Source organism: Microcebus murinus, chromosome 15 (assembly GCF_040939455.1).
Source record: "Microcebus murinus isolate Inina chromosome 15, M.murinus_Inina_mat1.0, whole genome shotgun sequence".
In the NCBI taxonomy this organism is placed as follows: domain Eukaryota; kingdom Metazoa; phylum Chordata; class Mammalia; order Primates; family Cheirogaleidae; genus Microcebus; species Microcebus murinus.
In genome coordinates, this window is record NC_134118.1 from 43,634,526 (window position 1) to 43,651,921 (window position 17,396).

Genomic DNA, 17,396 nt, shown 5'->3' on the forward strand with positions numbered 1-17,396 from the left:
GCTGTGCATGTCAAGTCACAATTCTGAGGAACACATTTTCTAGCAATGAAGCACTGTGAAGCATTTTCCAAATTACTATAACATTAACTGACATCAGGTAATAATTGTTAGTTATAGGTATTATTTCCAAATGCATGATGAGTGGGTGCTTATGAAATTCAAATACATTTTAAAAGTATATTATTAATATAATGTGAGCTGTAGAAGCTAAATGCTTATGACCATAAAACTATTTGAAAATGTCATGGGTTGTTAGAAAACATAAGTATGTATAATATTAAATTTTCATTTCTGTTATTAGGCACTTAAGATAGAATATCCTATTCAACTAAATGTTTTTCAAGTTCAAGGCCATAAACATTCAGTGTTTGACAGTGGCTGCCACTTTATCATTTGGTATTTGATTTTACTTATTTGGGTATCAGCATTTACTAAATGTATGTTCAAAATTTTCTTTAGTGGTATATAATCCTTTTTTAAATTTTAAGTTTTTATTTTCAATTTTTAAATTATTGAATTTTTAAAAGAAGAGATTATATGAGAAATTGGAATCAGTAAGTAAATTACATCAAAATTAAATCTTCCTGAAAACAATATTTGGATAAAATAATTGATGTATATTTCTCATTTTTTAATTTAATGGAAGCTAATTATGAAACTATAAGTGTCATTATGCCCTTCACATTTTGATAAGTTAGAAATTCTACAGTTGGGTGTTTTTCTCTGTCATTACTTTAATAGTCACTTTCTGGGTCATTCCTATTCCCAAAATCACCTTTCTATTTCTCTTTATCTTACTGTGTGGAGAATTTCCTCATCCTGGCTAGTCCAGTCAGAGCCTATTCACTGACCATTGTCTCTTTCATCTTGATCACCTCTCCTTGTTCTTTCTCTTTTCTGTTGGCAGACTGCACAGTACCTGGCCTGGAACTCAGTGGGCACTTGGTGTGTGTTGGTCCCTCTTTAGCCTTGTGTCCCATTGTGAGGTTAAATGTTTTCCTTGGAGTTTGTTTTCCTTTCATTTCTTTTAGAACATTAGGACATCAATTTTATTCTGTATAGTTTTTTAAACAACAATTTATTCTCCTGTTTCATGAAGGAAAGAAATTAATTTAATAATAATAGCTTAAGTTATAAAGATGACACTTGTCCTGCACTCCCCTATATATTACACAAGGTCTCTCTCACACACAAAGCCTCTTTTGTACCTACTTTACCCTTACTTTACAGTTGAGGGGACAGAAGCTTAAGGTGTTGCCTAAGGCCACATCTAATGTGTGAGAAGACAGAGTTTCAGGTTTTCCCATCTGAAACTGACAACCTGATGTTTCCACTTCAAAATTCTGCCTGAAAAAGTGTGATGGTAAATCAAACCCCACTAAATAGTTCTTCTCCCTGACCTTTAAACTCTTATTTTCCCACAGGAAAAATAATTTTAATATACTTGATATTACATCCTTATGATTTTCCTCAGATTAATTTAGGCAATGCTCAGTTTGAATTCAATAGGGAGTGTTTGATTATCTATGCCAGATTCAAATCTAAAGTGTCTCATTATACTTGCATACAGAAGTATGAGACATACAAAGATTTTTATAAAAAATCCTTTCATTTCGCCTGTACCAGTAGTTCTTAACCAGTGGTGATTTTTAGGGGACATTTGGCAATGTCTAGAGATATTTTTGATTGCCACAATTGGGGGTGTAGAGGGAGCAGGGAGGGACTGCTGGTGGTATCTAGTAGACAAAGGCCAGAGAGGTTGCTGAGCACCCTACAACACACAGGACAACCCCTCACAAAAGAATTATCCAGCCCAAAATGTCAATAGCACTGAGAGTGAAAACCATGCACTAGACCATAACTAGATATGTATAATATCTATGACAGTTTGATTTAGCAAATAACAAAGCATCATTCTTTGACATGAAGGTTATGCTTATTCCTGAAACCATTCTTTTTTACTTCTGAGTGATCATTTTATACTAGACTTTCACATTGTGAAAAACTAATTCGAGGGCCTCTTATTTTCTATTATGTTGCTGATTTTTCCTTTACTGGCTTCCAAATGCAACTGTCCCCAAAGTTTAGTTCTTGGTCCTCTTTTTTTCTACACTTTCTCCCTCATTGAAGTATAATACCTAGTGTCAGCTACACAAAGTCCTTGACTTACATAAATTGGGCATTCATACAATCCAGAATCTGCACTTTTATTTATTATACATTAAACCACCTGTCAGATACAGAATACAATTGTTAATGCATCACCTGGCTGACTGCCTGCTGCTGGGTCTGCGGAAGCTGAGTGCTCCCAACCGACCTGTGGGGGCACAGCCAAGCCCTGGACAAGGATCTCTCTGGCCCCTATCTGGAGGGACCACCATCACATCCCCCCACCCCCACACCCCTCAGAATTCTCGGACTTCAGAATCCAGGGAACCTGTAACTGACCCTCACACAGGAGCTTCTCTCTTAGAAGGGGTTCCCTGGCCCAGGCCAGCCTCTCCCTTCCTAATATTCCACTTCCCTCCCCTCTCCCTACACTGCCCTGAGAGCAGCGCCTGGCAAAATACAAAGATGATTTAATATGTATTTAGCTCTCTATTGTTAAACTCTCAGAAATTTGACTTTAAAACTCTCCTTCAGAGATTTCCTGTATCATCATTCCTCCTGAATTTATATTTCTTGCCTTTGCCTGTCATCCAGATCTTTGTCCAATATATCCAAATATCTGATGAACTTCTTTACTTGGACTTCTTACCATCACTTCAAAGACAAACCTAAAGCCAAACACCCAAGCCATCCTCCCTCTTGACTTCTCTGTATTGGCTATTACTATGCATGTAATATTAATAGTATACTACTATGCCTACACGACTCCTCCAGCTGCCCAATTTGAGCTCTGTGAGTCATTTTTCAAAGTCCTTATGAGTTGTTCTAGTCACCCCCTTCATCCTATTGATTCTTCCTTATGTGCCCTTTCTGCTTTCCCCGTTAGTTCACTGCAAGATCAACTCACAATTAAGGCAGATGAATAAGGGGAAAAGGTTTATTTATCATGCATATGGGGAGAATCACAGATTACCCAATATCCCAATGGGGTCCAGATATTTTTATACATGCCTTTTAGAGGGCAGGGAGAGATGGAAAGTATAGGTAACTCTGTTTAGGGGCAATAAATGGTTGCTAAAGAGGATAGATACGTATTTGGGAGACTGAATGAATGGGGGATAACAGATTGACTTGTAAATTAACCTGAGAGGCAGGTTTATTTATGTTTAAAATGATTTGGGCCAAGTCTGGGTGCATTCTTGATTTTCTTTCCTGCAATATATTGAGATAACAGGGAAAGGAAGGGAAGTCCATTGTTCTTCTGATGAGTCCAACCCATCATGCAGATAGAGCGAAAGGCTCTTCCAAGGGCCTGTTAATCTGAGGACCTTTAATTCAAAATACTCTTTATACCAAGGAGTCATATTATGGGGTGAAATTTCCTGAGCTCCTTTACTTAATTTCTCTCTAACCCATCCTTTCCCTTTCCACTGTCACTGCTTAACACTTAATTAAGCTCTTATTGTCTCATGAAGCCTTGTCAACATCCGCTCTGTAGAAACTACACCTAACGTGTCTTGTGATCTACAACCCTTAGCAAAATCTTTAGCACTGTGCCTGATGTATGGTTTGACGTCAAAGTAATTACAGAATGTATAAATCAGCAAGTAAATGGTTTCCTGTACCTAATCAAAAATATTGATTTGTGCTTATTTTCTCCTGACTTTCCATTAAAATGTGTGCCTTGATACCTATATAACCTTAATGTGCCCAGTTCATTGAGTGTCTATTGTGAGCCAGGCATTGTGCTAATTATTTTCAACTTCATTATCTGGCGTATTCCTTTTCCTTTGTGACCTCAAATAAGACAACAACAAGTTCATTGGTGTATCAGTCATATTAATCAAGTTTCTTAGTTGCAAACCTACTGTAGCTATTTAACCCAAAAATGAATTTACTATGGCATAGCAGTAAACTTTAGCATAGGCCAGAGAGATAGAATGACAGGCTATGCAGCTAGAGAGGAGGCCCCAGCACTACAGGGACTGCCATTGTCACTAGGCACGGACACCACAGCTTACACAGCTGTCCCTGGACACTGGACCTCTGCTACCAATACTCATGAAGACCAGATGTCTCCAGTGCAGCCCTCACCAAGACATGGACTCCATGTAGTGTGTGCAGGTTCACATTTCACACTTCCAAGTCAAAGTCTCAAGCTATTAGCAGAGCCCAGGTGACATGATTATGCCCTCGCTGTAAGAGAGGCTACAAGATGATATTTTTTGGCCTCTTCCTATAGATGGTAGGACTCATCAAATGTCAAATTCTCCAAACACAGAAAGGAAGTTCAAAAGCTGCTGAATAGTCAAAAAACAAAATCATGTTAACTATTAATAAATGGCTATGGTGAATGAACACTACTGGGCTGAAAAAGCTAGTGCACCTTTTTAAATACTCACTGTTAGACAGGGAATGCAAAGGGCTTCAGAAGGGACTAGAGCCCAAGTAGGCAATTGGTCATGACAGAATATTGATGAGTTTTTAAATATAAAAAGTTTTATTTTGTGCTTGTTCTTCCCTCTGCCTGGAATATTCTTCTCCCTAGTCTCTAATCAACTAACACCCCTTAAAAAGTCTTTGCTAACCACTCTATGTTAAGTCACCCCTTCTTATTAACCCAGTTGTGCTTTATCCACCTACTTTAGTTATTTTTCTTCATAACACTTTTTACCACCAACCATATTATACATTATTTGCTCTTTTGTCCCCACAGGAAAATAAGCTCTATGGGAACAGGGATTTTGTTGTTTTCATTGTTTTATTCTCAACGCTTAAAAAAGTGGAGAGCATATAGCAGATGCTCAATAAATATTTCCAGAATAATTGAATGGAGAGCTTAACTTGTTAATTGTAATTTTTCATCAGTCATTCTTCAGAAACCAAGACTATAACTTAGATCTGCAAGAGAACTCTAGAGTGCATTAGCATATTTTTTATTGTAATTATTAAATCAAGAAACTGAAAAGATACCTGAAATGTTTTGAGGTTATCAGGATGACTCTTTTTGTGGCAAATGCATTTAAAAATTTTGACAATCAGAAAAGCTTCCACTTTTAGGTAAATATGTTTTTACAAAGGACTTGAAAATTTAGATATATGAAATATGATCTTTAATCCTCTATTCTCCCTGGAACACAGGTTGACATTAAGAATGTCCTTTCCTTAAGTACATGATGATTATATTAACTGAGTCATTTTGGTTAATATCAGTAGGGAAATACTTAACTTATTCATTAGTCTGGAAACCTATATCTAATTTATATACATAAGCAGTTTTCTTTGCTTAGCATGGAATTTAAGGAATCCATAGATGGGATGAAGAGTTTCCATGAATCCCCTGAAATTATGTAAAATGTGTATGTGGGGAGGGGGAAAGTTTACTGCCTTGTGCCCAAAGAAATCTGTAACCCTGAAAGTTCTAGACTATCTTGTGTATAAATGACCACATGTAACTGAGCAGAAGGTAAAATGTTTAGAGCCAACTGCCAGTAAGAAAGTTCCATTGTGCTTATAAATACCTAGTTCTTACTGGTCTTAGAAGTCTCAAAGGTCTTTGCACAGAATTAGAGAGTTAGTGGAATTATTTGGTGAGAGAAAACAAGAATGTTCAAGGGGAATCATAGCGTAAGAATTTTCATTCACAAAGGCTCTTTGAAGAAGAAATGTGTGTTAATTGCTGTGGGCTTTGAATAATAAGTTATTTATTTGATGAGGCTAGAAAAGGTTTGAAAACTTTGCACACTTAAAGTAATGTCCTAAAGCACTTAAATTAATAAAAAGTACTATCTTTAGATTATTATTTGCAGATGATGACTCCAAGACTCTTAGGATTTTACTTGTACTAGGGTTATACTGCAAATTTCAGTTCTTTCACTTGACAACTGTTCAATAAAATAATGTTCCAAGAATTTAAACTTTGCTCCCTGTACCATGCCATACTTGGAGGTGTTATACAAAAAGCAAATGATACACAACTGTCCAGTAACTGATCTGGTAATGCATAAAATGAGGTACACCTTTAAAACATGTTTGGAAAGGAAACAGCTTATGTTGGAATCAGGCCAAAAAAAAGCACAAGAGGACAGTTGTGAATCCATTCTGGGGTGGTCTTGTCATGTCTTAGAGACAGCACATCTTACTAAAGAATGCTGTGCCATACATTTTTAAGAACATATCATGCACTTGTCTCCTTAACTCTGCTTCCCCGAGTCTGCCTTCTCCCTCCATAGTAAAATGGCCTCAAGTCTGGTCCTCGCAGGAAGTCTTCCCCTGCTCATTTTGCTCCTTTCATTTCTACCCATAATCATACTGCCCTTGTGTTGTAATTTAACAGTTTCAAATGTGCATGTGGTTTTTTTCTGCTTGGACTGGAGACTCCTAGAGGGCAATGGCCACACTAAGCTTAGAAAGAAAAACGTATATATATCTCTACTATTTAGAATGACTTTTACTTAAAGATAGCATTACAATAACACAACTTTCCTGAATGTTTATTTCTGAAACTGGCATTTGTGATGGTAGATCCTTCAGGATTTAAGCGTTATGTACTAGGTCAGCCCCAAGATCAAATAGTATTGTTTTGACACAGGCTCACATTTAACTGGAATAAAATTACATAGAACAAAGAGTGGGTATTTGCAATCAATCTGTAGCATATAATCAACATACCAGGGACCATTAATTTCTGACTTTGGTTGCTTTGTAGAGAAGGAAACTCTCTTTTAGCTCTATCACCACTTAGTTATTTTGATTTTCATAATCAATCTTCTTTCTTTTGTTGTACTCTGCCAGTGCATGTACTTACTACATTTTAGCCACTTTAGGCCAAAGCTCCATCAACTTGTTTCTTAGATATTTAATTCTCTATTTCTGGGGTTGATTTTATTTTGCAATATCAATAAATGTATCTTTGAAGCATATAGAGATGAATTTCATCTTCTCAGATTCTTCTAGAACTAGAAACAATTTTTGCCAGCCTCTTCCTCCTAACACGTTTGATTTAAAGTATCTTCCCTTTAAGTGTTTTGATACATAGAATAGTTCTTATTTAGCCAGACCATGTTTCTCTTCCTCTAGAATTGAATTGATGTGGCACCTAACGGCAAGCATGTGCTTGCAGAAAGCACTGGCTTGGCCTAAGATGTCAGGCTACAGTGACTGAGCAGCTCATGCTTGAAGGGGATGATACATTCACATTTACTTATCTCACTCAAGAGCCAGGGATTCTAAAATTATAGCAAAATAACAACAGTGTTGCTGGCTATGGGTGCAGACAAGAAGTAGACAGATTGCAAAGAAATCTGAAATGTGACAGGAAACTACTTTGAAAATCAAAATATTATAAGAAAAGTAGAGTTCGCAGTCCTGAAAAAGACTGTTCCTATGATAATAGCCACAGGAATTTAAAAAATACACATTAAGCAGTCCGTAGTGAAAGTCATCAGAAGCAATATAGCCTAGCATAAATCAAGTCTATGCTCTTTTGAAACCATAATGATAATAACTCACATTTATTGAGCACTTAATTTGTGCCAGGCACTTTGTAGTATTGTTTTCTTTGATTCCCACAACAGTCCTATAGAGCACATAATGCTATAATCACATTTATGGATAAGGAAACTAAAGCTCCGTAATTTACTCACAATCACATGGGTGGTGAGTGGCAAAGCCGGAATATGCACCTGTAGCCATCTGGCTCAAAAGTCTAAGCTCTTAACCACCAAATTACAGACTAGCTATGTTTGCACTGTGGAAGTGTTTCTGTTTCTAGTTGTTGAATCTTTTTTATTATTCATGTTTTGATTCAGAGGGTCTGATCTGCAATGGATTTTGCCCAGTTTCCTTTTGAAGTGTTTGAATCGCATTGGCCCAGGATTTGCAAAAGCGACAGTTCAGAGTCAAAGACAGAGCACTGAACTAGGAGTCTGCAAAAGTGGGGTTTTGTCTCGCCCTGCCAGTAACCTGTGTGGTATCTGATGTTGATTTATCAGCCTATCAGCTGAAACTGAGTCATGAAGAGCCCTTATTTCCACATCCTCTCATGAGTGATTATTTGCAGCCACCACTCCCCAACTGAGGAAGACCCACTCTTTCTTCCGATTCCCACACATCACACACAGCCACAATAAGGGGCCACACTGACCATGCACAAAGAGGCCAGCGGCCCGGTACGGACAAGAAGAAATCAGATAGAGCCCTTAGATCCTTGTCTGTTGTCTTCTACTTGGGTAGTTTTTAAACATTTAAGCATGTGAGTTCAAGACACTGTACTAGGTCCTGATAGTGATAAAATAAGTAAAGATAACGTGAGCGCTTCCTTCAAGAAACATCTAGACTAATAAGAGATCGAATAATACAAAAGAGTAAGTCACGGGGCAGAAGAAGAAACGGAGGGGGCAGGCAGAGAGAGAAGTGAACAAGAAAGGCAGGAGGAAAGGATGGAGGTGTGAGTATGAGCTGAATTTAACCACTTCGGTGCGGTGCTCACCGGCCGTGAAAACTTGCCCACAGCCGGCACTCTCAGTCCGCACGATGGTTTGTGCTGTGCATTGACGACGAATCCGTTTTGCTCTTGTGTGATGAGGAAAGCTTGAGAGCACTGAAATCGTGTTTTACTTTACAGGCAGCTTTACTTGTAACGTAAATCAGACTAGGTAACACATACATATATATTTTCATTATGTTATTTTTAAATGTTCACAATTCTATTTTGATAAATGAAAAATTAGAAAAATCAAGTTTTGTTATTAATGCTAAAGTTGACGCTCAGCTGTGCGCCTTCATGTCACGGCTGTCGGCTAAAGTCGCTGTGCGCGTTCATCTGTGGCTGTCATAGTCAATGCTGGTACCAAAGTGGTTAAAACTACTCAACTCTGGCTCTTTGGAACCCTGGTGCATACGGCCCTTTATGAATAGGAGTCACCTGGCTCCCTCCACATTAATCAGGGGAATAGGATTTAAAATGATGCTCATGTCATTCTCTAGAAAAGTAAGAACTTTTCCTCTCTCCACCAAAATAAAAAGAGAGAGAGAGAGAGTATGTTTTGAAACCACTGGCTTCAGAAGCAAAATGTACACTCTGATCACTGATTTTTTTTCCATCAAATACTCCAGTTAACTCCTCCTTTACCCCTGTCAATCACAGGAGGAAATAAACTAACAAATCAGCCTTTCCACCTAAACTGGGCTTGGATTTCTTTGGAGAAAGAATACTACATCGTGGATGAAGATTCCATGTTCTTAGAGGTGACCCTCACACGCAGAGGATACCTTGGAGAAACATGCTTGATCAGTAAGTAACTTTGGATTGGTTGTTGGTGAAAAGTCATGGAAACATGAAATATAGGCTTAAAAATAATTATATAAGAAAGACTGAAAGAGAATCAATAACTGGCTTGGGGGTGGTGCTCATGACATTCTGAAAAATGCGACACAACACGTGAAAAAATTATGTGTGAGATGGTGCTGAGGTTTTTTCTCCATGGGAGTTATGGCTGAGATATGTATCAATTTTTTGTCCTCCTTCCCTTGTTTTCTTCTTTCTGGCAAGTTACATTCTTTCTCTCTTTTACAATTCAAAGGACTCCAGAGAAATTAAGATGTTTCACAGCCATCCCATAATCCCCAAGTCAATTACCTTCAAAGTTATTTATAAGCCTATATTTAGTAGGCTTAGTTCTAGCTATTTCTTTTGAAAAATTATTTATGAGTACATGATGCCTTGTTGTGTTTAGTCCTAACTATTTCTTTTGATTATGTATAATTGTTTTAACCCTTCAGTTAGGTTATAAATTCCTTGAGGACACACACAGTGTAAAATTTGTCTATGTTCTACAAGGACCTAGTGCAGAAATATGTCTCCTTGGATTAGATACATATGTAATGCCTGCATAATATATCTCATTGTCATCATTAATAATTAACTAATAGTGCATTATATTTTCATAACATCTTTAGCTGCCAGAGCATTCAGAGATCATTTTGCCTTTATTTTCATAACCTATTGAGAAGACAGATAGGGATATATTACCTTCATTTTACAAATGAGCATTCTGTTTCCCAGACATGCAGGACTCCACTCAGAGTCCAGCCAACATATCACAACTGTTGGCAAGAAGCCAGGGAAAAACTGGGCTGGAGAGAAAACAAGCAATCAAGCACAGGCAGGCTTTTCCCCAGTCTCCTCTCTGGGCTTGAGGCTTCTATAATAAGACTGTTCTTTGGGGAGAAAAGGTCAGCCAAAGAGCAACCTGACTTCTGGGTGGCCCTCAGCCTCAGTCTACACCCCTGGGAGCATCATCAACACGTGGCGGGACTCGCTGCCAGGAACTTCAGCTGAGATATGCCTCTTTTCTCTTGTAGGGCTCTGCCTCCACAATTCTTTATCTCGAGGCTTTCTTGTGGGGTTGGGTTAATATGTCAAGAAGTATTTTCATACCCTGGCTTGAGAAGAAAAAAAGGCCATTTGATGGTTTGCAGACTAACTGAAGCCCTCAGAAGACCTTTGGTGTCCCTGGGCAAACCAGCACCTCTGCCACGTCCTATATCCTTGCGCCCCGCTTAATGGGTTTTCACGACACTCAACCATCCTTGGCATGTAGCATGTGTCTCTTTGTCTGTCTTCCCCTGTAGATTTCCAGCTCCATAAGGCCAGGAACTACATCTTGGGTTAGTCCTACCCCAAGAACACCATGGAGCATATAGTAGTCACCAATCTTTGTTGTTAAGTGAAGGACAGTCGGCCTTCTATTCTATGCAATACTACTTAAAACCACTTCAACACCACAGAATGGAACTTCTAAAATATCTTACTCTATTGCTCCAGAAAAGTCTTCATAATGCCTTCGTCCCACCCCACGGTAACAGCCAAAGCACAGGATCTAGAAAAAAAAAGAAACAAAACCATGGAGTTTGACTTCTTGCTCTCATTCTTATTCTTTTTTGTAACATTCAAAAGAATGTTATGTGTAAATTATCCACCTCAAGGTGTGTTTCTGGATTATTTGTAATAATGATTATAAACCAATCTAGCATGGTCATTGGCACTCAGTAGATTGGGGGTCCTCAAACTTTTTAAACAGGGGGCCAGTTCACTGTCCCTCAGACCGTTGGAGGGCTGGACTATAGTTTAAAAAAAAACTATGAACAAATTCCTATGCACACTGCACATATCTTATCTTGAAGTAAAAAAACAAACGGGCAAAAGCACACGCATGTGGCCCATGGGCCGTAGTTTGAGGACGCCTGCAGTAGATGATCAATAAATGGCAACTAGCATTATTATTCCATGGTACTCAACAAGCAGAATTGAAACAACCTGTTCATTTGTTTATCTCCCCACCAATTGAAAACTTCTAGAGGGTAGTGTTGCTGCACCTAATTCTTTGTAACATCCTCAGCACCTCGCACAGAGATGATGCTCACCAAATATTAAGTAAACAGTCACATGCCTGCTTCATCCCTTCAGCAGTGCCACCTACCTCTACACAAGCTCCAGCTGAGGATGTCATTCACCCTTCCTTATGTTCTCCGCTTCCAACATGTGGCCAAAGGAGGCTCTTCCTAAATATTGGACGCTTTTGTTCATTTAGCAAACTAATATGAATGCAGGCTTTCTTCAGCAGTTTTGCAAAAACAACACTAACCATCCTACCTTAGAAATTATTTTCATACTTTATGGCTTTGAGTATCATTTACAAGTTTTCAGATTCTTCGAGAATGGAGCCAAGGAATTACACAAGGGGCTGTTAACCTCATTTTATGTCAAGTTTTCACCATAGCTCATCTCAGGTCATAATATTCGATTTTGCACATTAGCTGACTGCAGAGCTAACAGTGAGACCTACAGAGGTGAGGCATGGGTACTGTTGCTTCACTGACCCTTTAACATCGATATGTTAAAATCAAAACTAAGCAATACTAGAATGTTGCTTGAACATTTTGGGTTGAGGGAAGATCTATTATACTTAGTCTTAATGGGGTAGCACCTTTCACAGTTATATCTCACATTGGGTATTTTTAATACTATTTTGTTGGCCTTGTAGTCCCTTCAGAATTCCTATCGCATAACAGAGCTCAAATCTATCCCCACTCTCCATTTCCACGAGTGCTGCACTAAATTGCCTGAAAAATTACTAAGAATTTTCTCACAATCAAAAATCACTAAACACATGAAACCAGCCACCATGAGTAAGGCTCTGCATGAGAAAACAACCTACAGAGTCATTCTTTCAAAGACTGTGGAAATTGGAATTATCAGATGCAAAATGTTCACTCAAAAATATTTACTGAATACCTACTATGTGCCAGACACTGTCCTAATCCCCAGGAATTCACCAGTGAACAAAACAGCCAAAGACTTCTGCCTCCATAGAGTTCATATTCTAGCATCTCTCTCTTTAGACTATGAGCTCTCTGGGGGATGGGATGGTTTCTTACTAATCTCTGAATCCCCAGCACCTGGGAGAGTTTGGCACATCCAAGGCCCTCAGTGAACATTTTCAGGAATAAATAACTTAATGATTGTTCTCTTCTTTTTATCTGGCCTTCCTCCTTACCTACTTTCCTCTCATTTTGCTTCTGCTTACTACTCTCTATCAGCCAAGAAGGTTATTTACAAGGGTCTTTAAGGAGCATTAAAAGAAACAATTTCTATGTTATCTACTTTCATTAACAATAGGAACTACTTTGGAAGGAGAATATTCCTTTACTCACGTGGCTTTATACTTACAGTTTCCTGATTTTTATTCAGGCATTGTAACCAAAGATGAAACTGCAAAAAGAGATAAAGATTTTAAAGGAAAGGCCAACAAACAGGTCCAATTCAATCCTGGACAGACCACAGCCACATGGAGAGTGAGCATTGTATCTGACAGTGAGTACGAGACTTCAGAGACCTTCCAGATCATTCTGTCAGAACCTGTCATGGCTGCACTGGAGTTTCCAGAAATGGCAACAGTTGAAATTGTGGACCCTGACGATGGTAAGTGACACAGATTGATATGCCTTATTAACCCTCACAGGCTTGTAGGTCCATTTCAGGTAACCATACTTCCCTCGGGGTCCATAGCCACTAGATGCGTTCATGTCCATTAGGATTTAAAGTGAAGTAAATCACTTTAAGACAATAATTTTTCATTTATTCTTAGGATTTTTGAAAATAAACATAGTAGATTAAAATAGAGAGGATCTTTATTAGCGTTTCTTTTACACATAAACAAGTCCTCACTGTAAGCTTTCTGCACAGCATAGGTGTGGACCAGCTCTGCTCCTACATGGCTAATCCTCTGGACTCATTCCAGACCTTCCATCTTTTCATGGGCTTCTGGGAGCCCTGCAGCCCACATACCAGATCAAAAGGGGACCTGGAGATCATTGTCCTAGATGGCTTCTGGGTTGGTTACCAGCCAAACCATTAGTTTTAACTCACGTTCCAGGAGGTTCTAGTGTTGTACACATCATATTCTTGAATTCATTGGTTTGTTTTATGCATTCATTCATTTAGCAAATATTTCCTGAGAAATTAAAAAGAAAAAAATTCTAACTAGTAATCATTCTGTTTGCTGCCCCTTTTCATGAAAGTACAAGAATATTTCTTAAACGGGGATTTTAGTATTCATCTTTGGATTTTAATTAGGCATGCTGAGTATGATAGAAATGGAAATAATTCATGTAGCATCTGGAAGTGCATAGCTTGTAAGCATGGAGTGGGTCTTAAGTTCCACAGGCCTCTGAAGAATGCCCTATACCGGCATGTCCCAAACTGAATAAGAGAACACTAGTATAACTGAATGTCTACAAAGGGATAGAAAGCTTTTCATGGTCAAATATATCTAGAAACCAAGTCAAACTTCATCCCTCTTTTGAAGCATCATAATTCATATTAGCATATTAAGGATTATGAGAAACTCTTCTATAAAGAAACCTATTTAACTTCATTTTACCCAGTTTTCCCAGACTGGACCATGGATTCTTTTTTGTCATACCCAAGAAATATCCTTTAAAAATTTCTGCATTCCAGTTTTTTTGAAGCACAATTTGAGAAATACTCTTCTATATGCTCTGCACTTGGGCAGATACAAAAGAAGCAGAAAACACCTCCACCCCCAACCAACGAACAAGATATCGAACGGTTTTATTGATAGTAACACTTAGATACATGAATCAGTTATGAAGTGAATGTGAAACACATGGGGCAAACAGCAAGTGTTCTCAGAGAAGAATGTCTAGAGATCTTCGTGGTCCTAAGCAAGTAAGGCTCGTGGAGGAGGCAGGGTTTGAGCTGAGTCTTAAAGAGTGAATGGGATTTTGATCAGAAGAGCAGATAGGAGGCAGCTTTCTAGACTGGGAAAATAGAGGACATGCCTAAATAACAGTCCTATTGTATCAATTTGTTTCACATGTCTTTTATAATGTCAACTTAGTTTCAGTTTCTTCCACGATGCCAACTTTTTGTCAAGATAGTAGACTGTCAGAAGGGGTAAAGTGGAGGAAAGAAAATTATCATTGCTCCTTTTCTCCTGTAACTCAGAACCAGTGTTTTCCTAGGTCTTGATACTAGTAGCTGCTGAAAGTAATTTGGGCAGGAAAGGAATGATGACAAAAGTTAATATATGATAACTAGATAATTTAACATCAATTTCTTAATTATCACTTAGTAATAATTCCTAAAGAAAAAAAGATGACATCTTACAATATTTTCCCTTCTTGCTTGCATCATCAGTTCAGTCTCAGAACCTATGATCCTACTTTTTTATATGTCAGTGAGGAAGAATTTATTCTTCTAGTTCTTCTTCTCTCCCAATGTTTTTTTTTAATACGATGTCCCCACATTATTGTCTGAGAATACTAATGATGGACATTTCAATCAGGTAGCAAGGGTAGGCGATGCCTCGGCAGATGGAAACTATAATAGTGGGGCCTTGAGAACCCCATCAATGAGTAGGGACAACCTCCTTTACAATTTTGTATTTTTAAACAAACACACATATTTTAATTATGCAATGCATGCTTAATGGAAAGGCTTGGAAAACATTAAAAATCCCAAAGAAAAATAGTACACATAATTCCATCAATAAGATATGACCAATAGTCATATTGTTATTTCAGTGAATGATAATATAATTTCAGTGTTGATAATATGTAGGGATATGCACACACACATATGTATACACAGGCATGCAGACATATACAACTCAGTACATTTCAGTAGGAATGTTTGTTTTAAAAATTGAGGACAGGACCGGTAGCTTATTTTTCTCAACATATTAAATGACCAGCACAGTGTCTTACACACAGTGTCTGCTCAATAAGTATTGAATGAGTTGTTTGTTGAATGAAGCAAGAAAATATTTTTCATTAATAAATTAGATTACCTGATTGTTAATAGCATTAAAAAAAAAAGAAAGTCAAAGTAAAACAAGGACCAAAATAAGTAATCTCTATTTAGAAGACCTAAAATTTGACCTGGAAAAAAAAAGATGCAGAATTGCTGCAAGATTTCTTTCCATTTTAATACTGGCTATCCTTTTTAACCTTTCAAAAGGGATCTCCTAAACCCAATTCCACTGCCTCTTCAGCCCCACTTAATAATAAATTATATTTCCCCTTTTCACTATCTTTAATATAGTCATGTTGGAAAATGTAGGGGTCAAAGACTATGTATATTTCTGCTCAGATGTGATAAAATATCACCTATCAAATCTAAATCTTGCTAAAAAGTCTACTGTCATCTTTTCTAGAATCAACAGTCTATATTCCAGAGGCAGAATACAAAATAGAGGAGGATGTCGGGGAGCTTTTGATTCCAGTAAGACGGTCTGGAGATGCAAGCCAGGAACTCATGGTCATTTGCTCTACACATCAAGGTATGAGGCTCTTTGGGGCCCTTGCGTGCAGGAGTAAGATGATTAGAAAGGGACTGTGGTGAGGCTGGGAGCAGCACAGTGGTGAGCAAAGCCCAGGTGAGGTGCTGAGACACCTTCACCACCCACGCCTGCTGCTGCCCTCTGCTGGCCCCGTACAGGTGCCCTAACTCATCTGAGCTGGGCTCCTCAACCAGGGATAAAATTATATTCAAAATTGGGATGAAAACATCAGACCTGACTACCTCACAAAGTTTTGTGAGGATGGAATTAACCATTTATGTGAAAATAACATATATACGCTGGTGGGAAATATAAATAAGGGACTCTTATTTTTAATATTCAGCATTGCCTCTGGGCGATATTGCAAAGTAGTGTGTATATTTTATTCAGTCTTTCTTCTTCTTCTCCTCCCTTCCCATCTCTCAACTATACATGGGCCCCAACCATGTGTCTCATGAGTATCAACTACATGTGGCCCCAACCATGGGCCCACGTGTCCTCACACCCCAAAACAAGGTTCTATTCTCTCTGACCTGTCCACTTCCGTAAGCCAAAATTTAGCTGTTCCATGTCCCACCCCCTCAAGGTCATATTCTCTAACTCATTTGTAACTATGTAATAAACAAAAATTATGAAAATAAACGAAGAACACCCAAATGAGAACCAAAAAAGGCTATTTATTCAGAGCCTGCTATAGCAAGGAAGTCAGCCACCATTACTTACATTTGGCGGAGACTCGAAGGCAGGCAGAGGAGTGGGAAAGCTTTATAGTGGGAAAAGGGAAGGTATCGGGTATGCCCTGCTAGGAAGTTGGTGGCTTGGGGAGCCGCAGGCAGGCTCAGTAGATGCAGGCATCCTATGATGTTGGTCAGGAGAGCATATTTGGCTTTCTCTGGTTCTAACTTCCTAAGAAGTGGGAGCAAAAACTAGGGAAGCTGGCAATTATTGATTAAGTACTGACCATTTGATTGCTGGTTACTATAGGGGTTTTGGCTTGGCCTCCTGGACTAATTGCTGCAGATTATGGGTCAGAGTTTTCTGGTTTTATATATGGTCTGTCCATTGTCCATTCATATATTCAGTCTCTCCAAATCTATGCTCCTACTTTTTGATATGTCAGTGAAGAATTGATTCCTCCAGCTTTTCTTCGCTCCCTAACAATTTTTTTAATACCATGCCCCCAAATCATTGTCTGAGAATACTGATGATGGACGTAGTGAGGCGGGCGGTGCCCTGGCAGATGGAAACTGGAATGGTGAGGACTGGAGACCTCCATCAAAGCACAGCATCAAACTAGCTGCCTCCTTCACTTATCTGTAATCATGTTCAGCATTTGTTAATGATTATCAGCATACAAAGGATGAATCTGCTTTCCATTCAACTATTTACACACCTTATGTTCATTTTATACATGAAAAT

At 38.4% G+C, this 17,396-nt stretch overlaps 1 protein-coding gene across 1 annotated transcript in view; it reads left to right on the forward strand.

Moving 5' to 3' along the window:
• FREM3 (FRAS1 related extracellular matrix 3) overlaps positions 1-17,396 on the forward strand; it is a 68,131-nt gene that overhangs the window by 37,376 nt on the left and 13,359 nt on the right. The window contains exons 3-5 of the mRNA XM_012783804.2: positions 9,257-9,403; positions 12,863-13,093; positions 15,852-15,977. Coding sequence (XP_012639258.1) covers positions 9,257-9,403; positions 12,863-13,093; positions 15,852-15,977 — 504 coding nt within the window. The remainder of the gene's footprint in view (positions 1-9,256; positions 9,404-12,862; positions 13,094-15,851; positions 15,978-17,396) is intronic.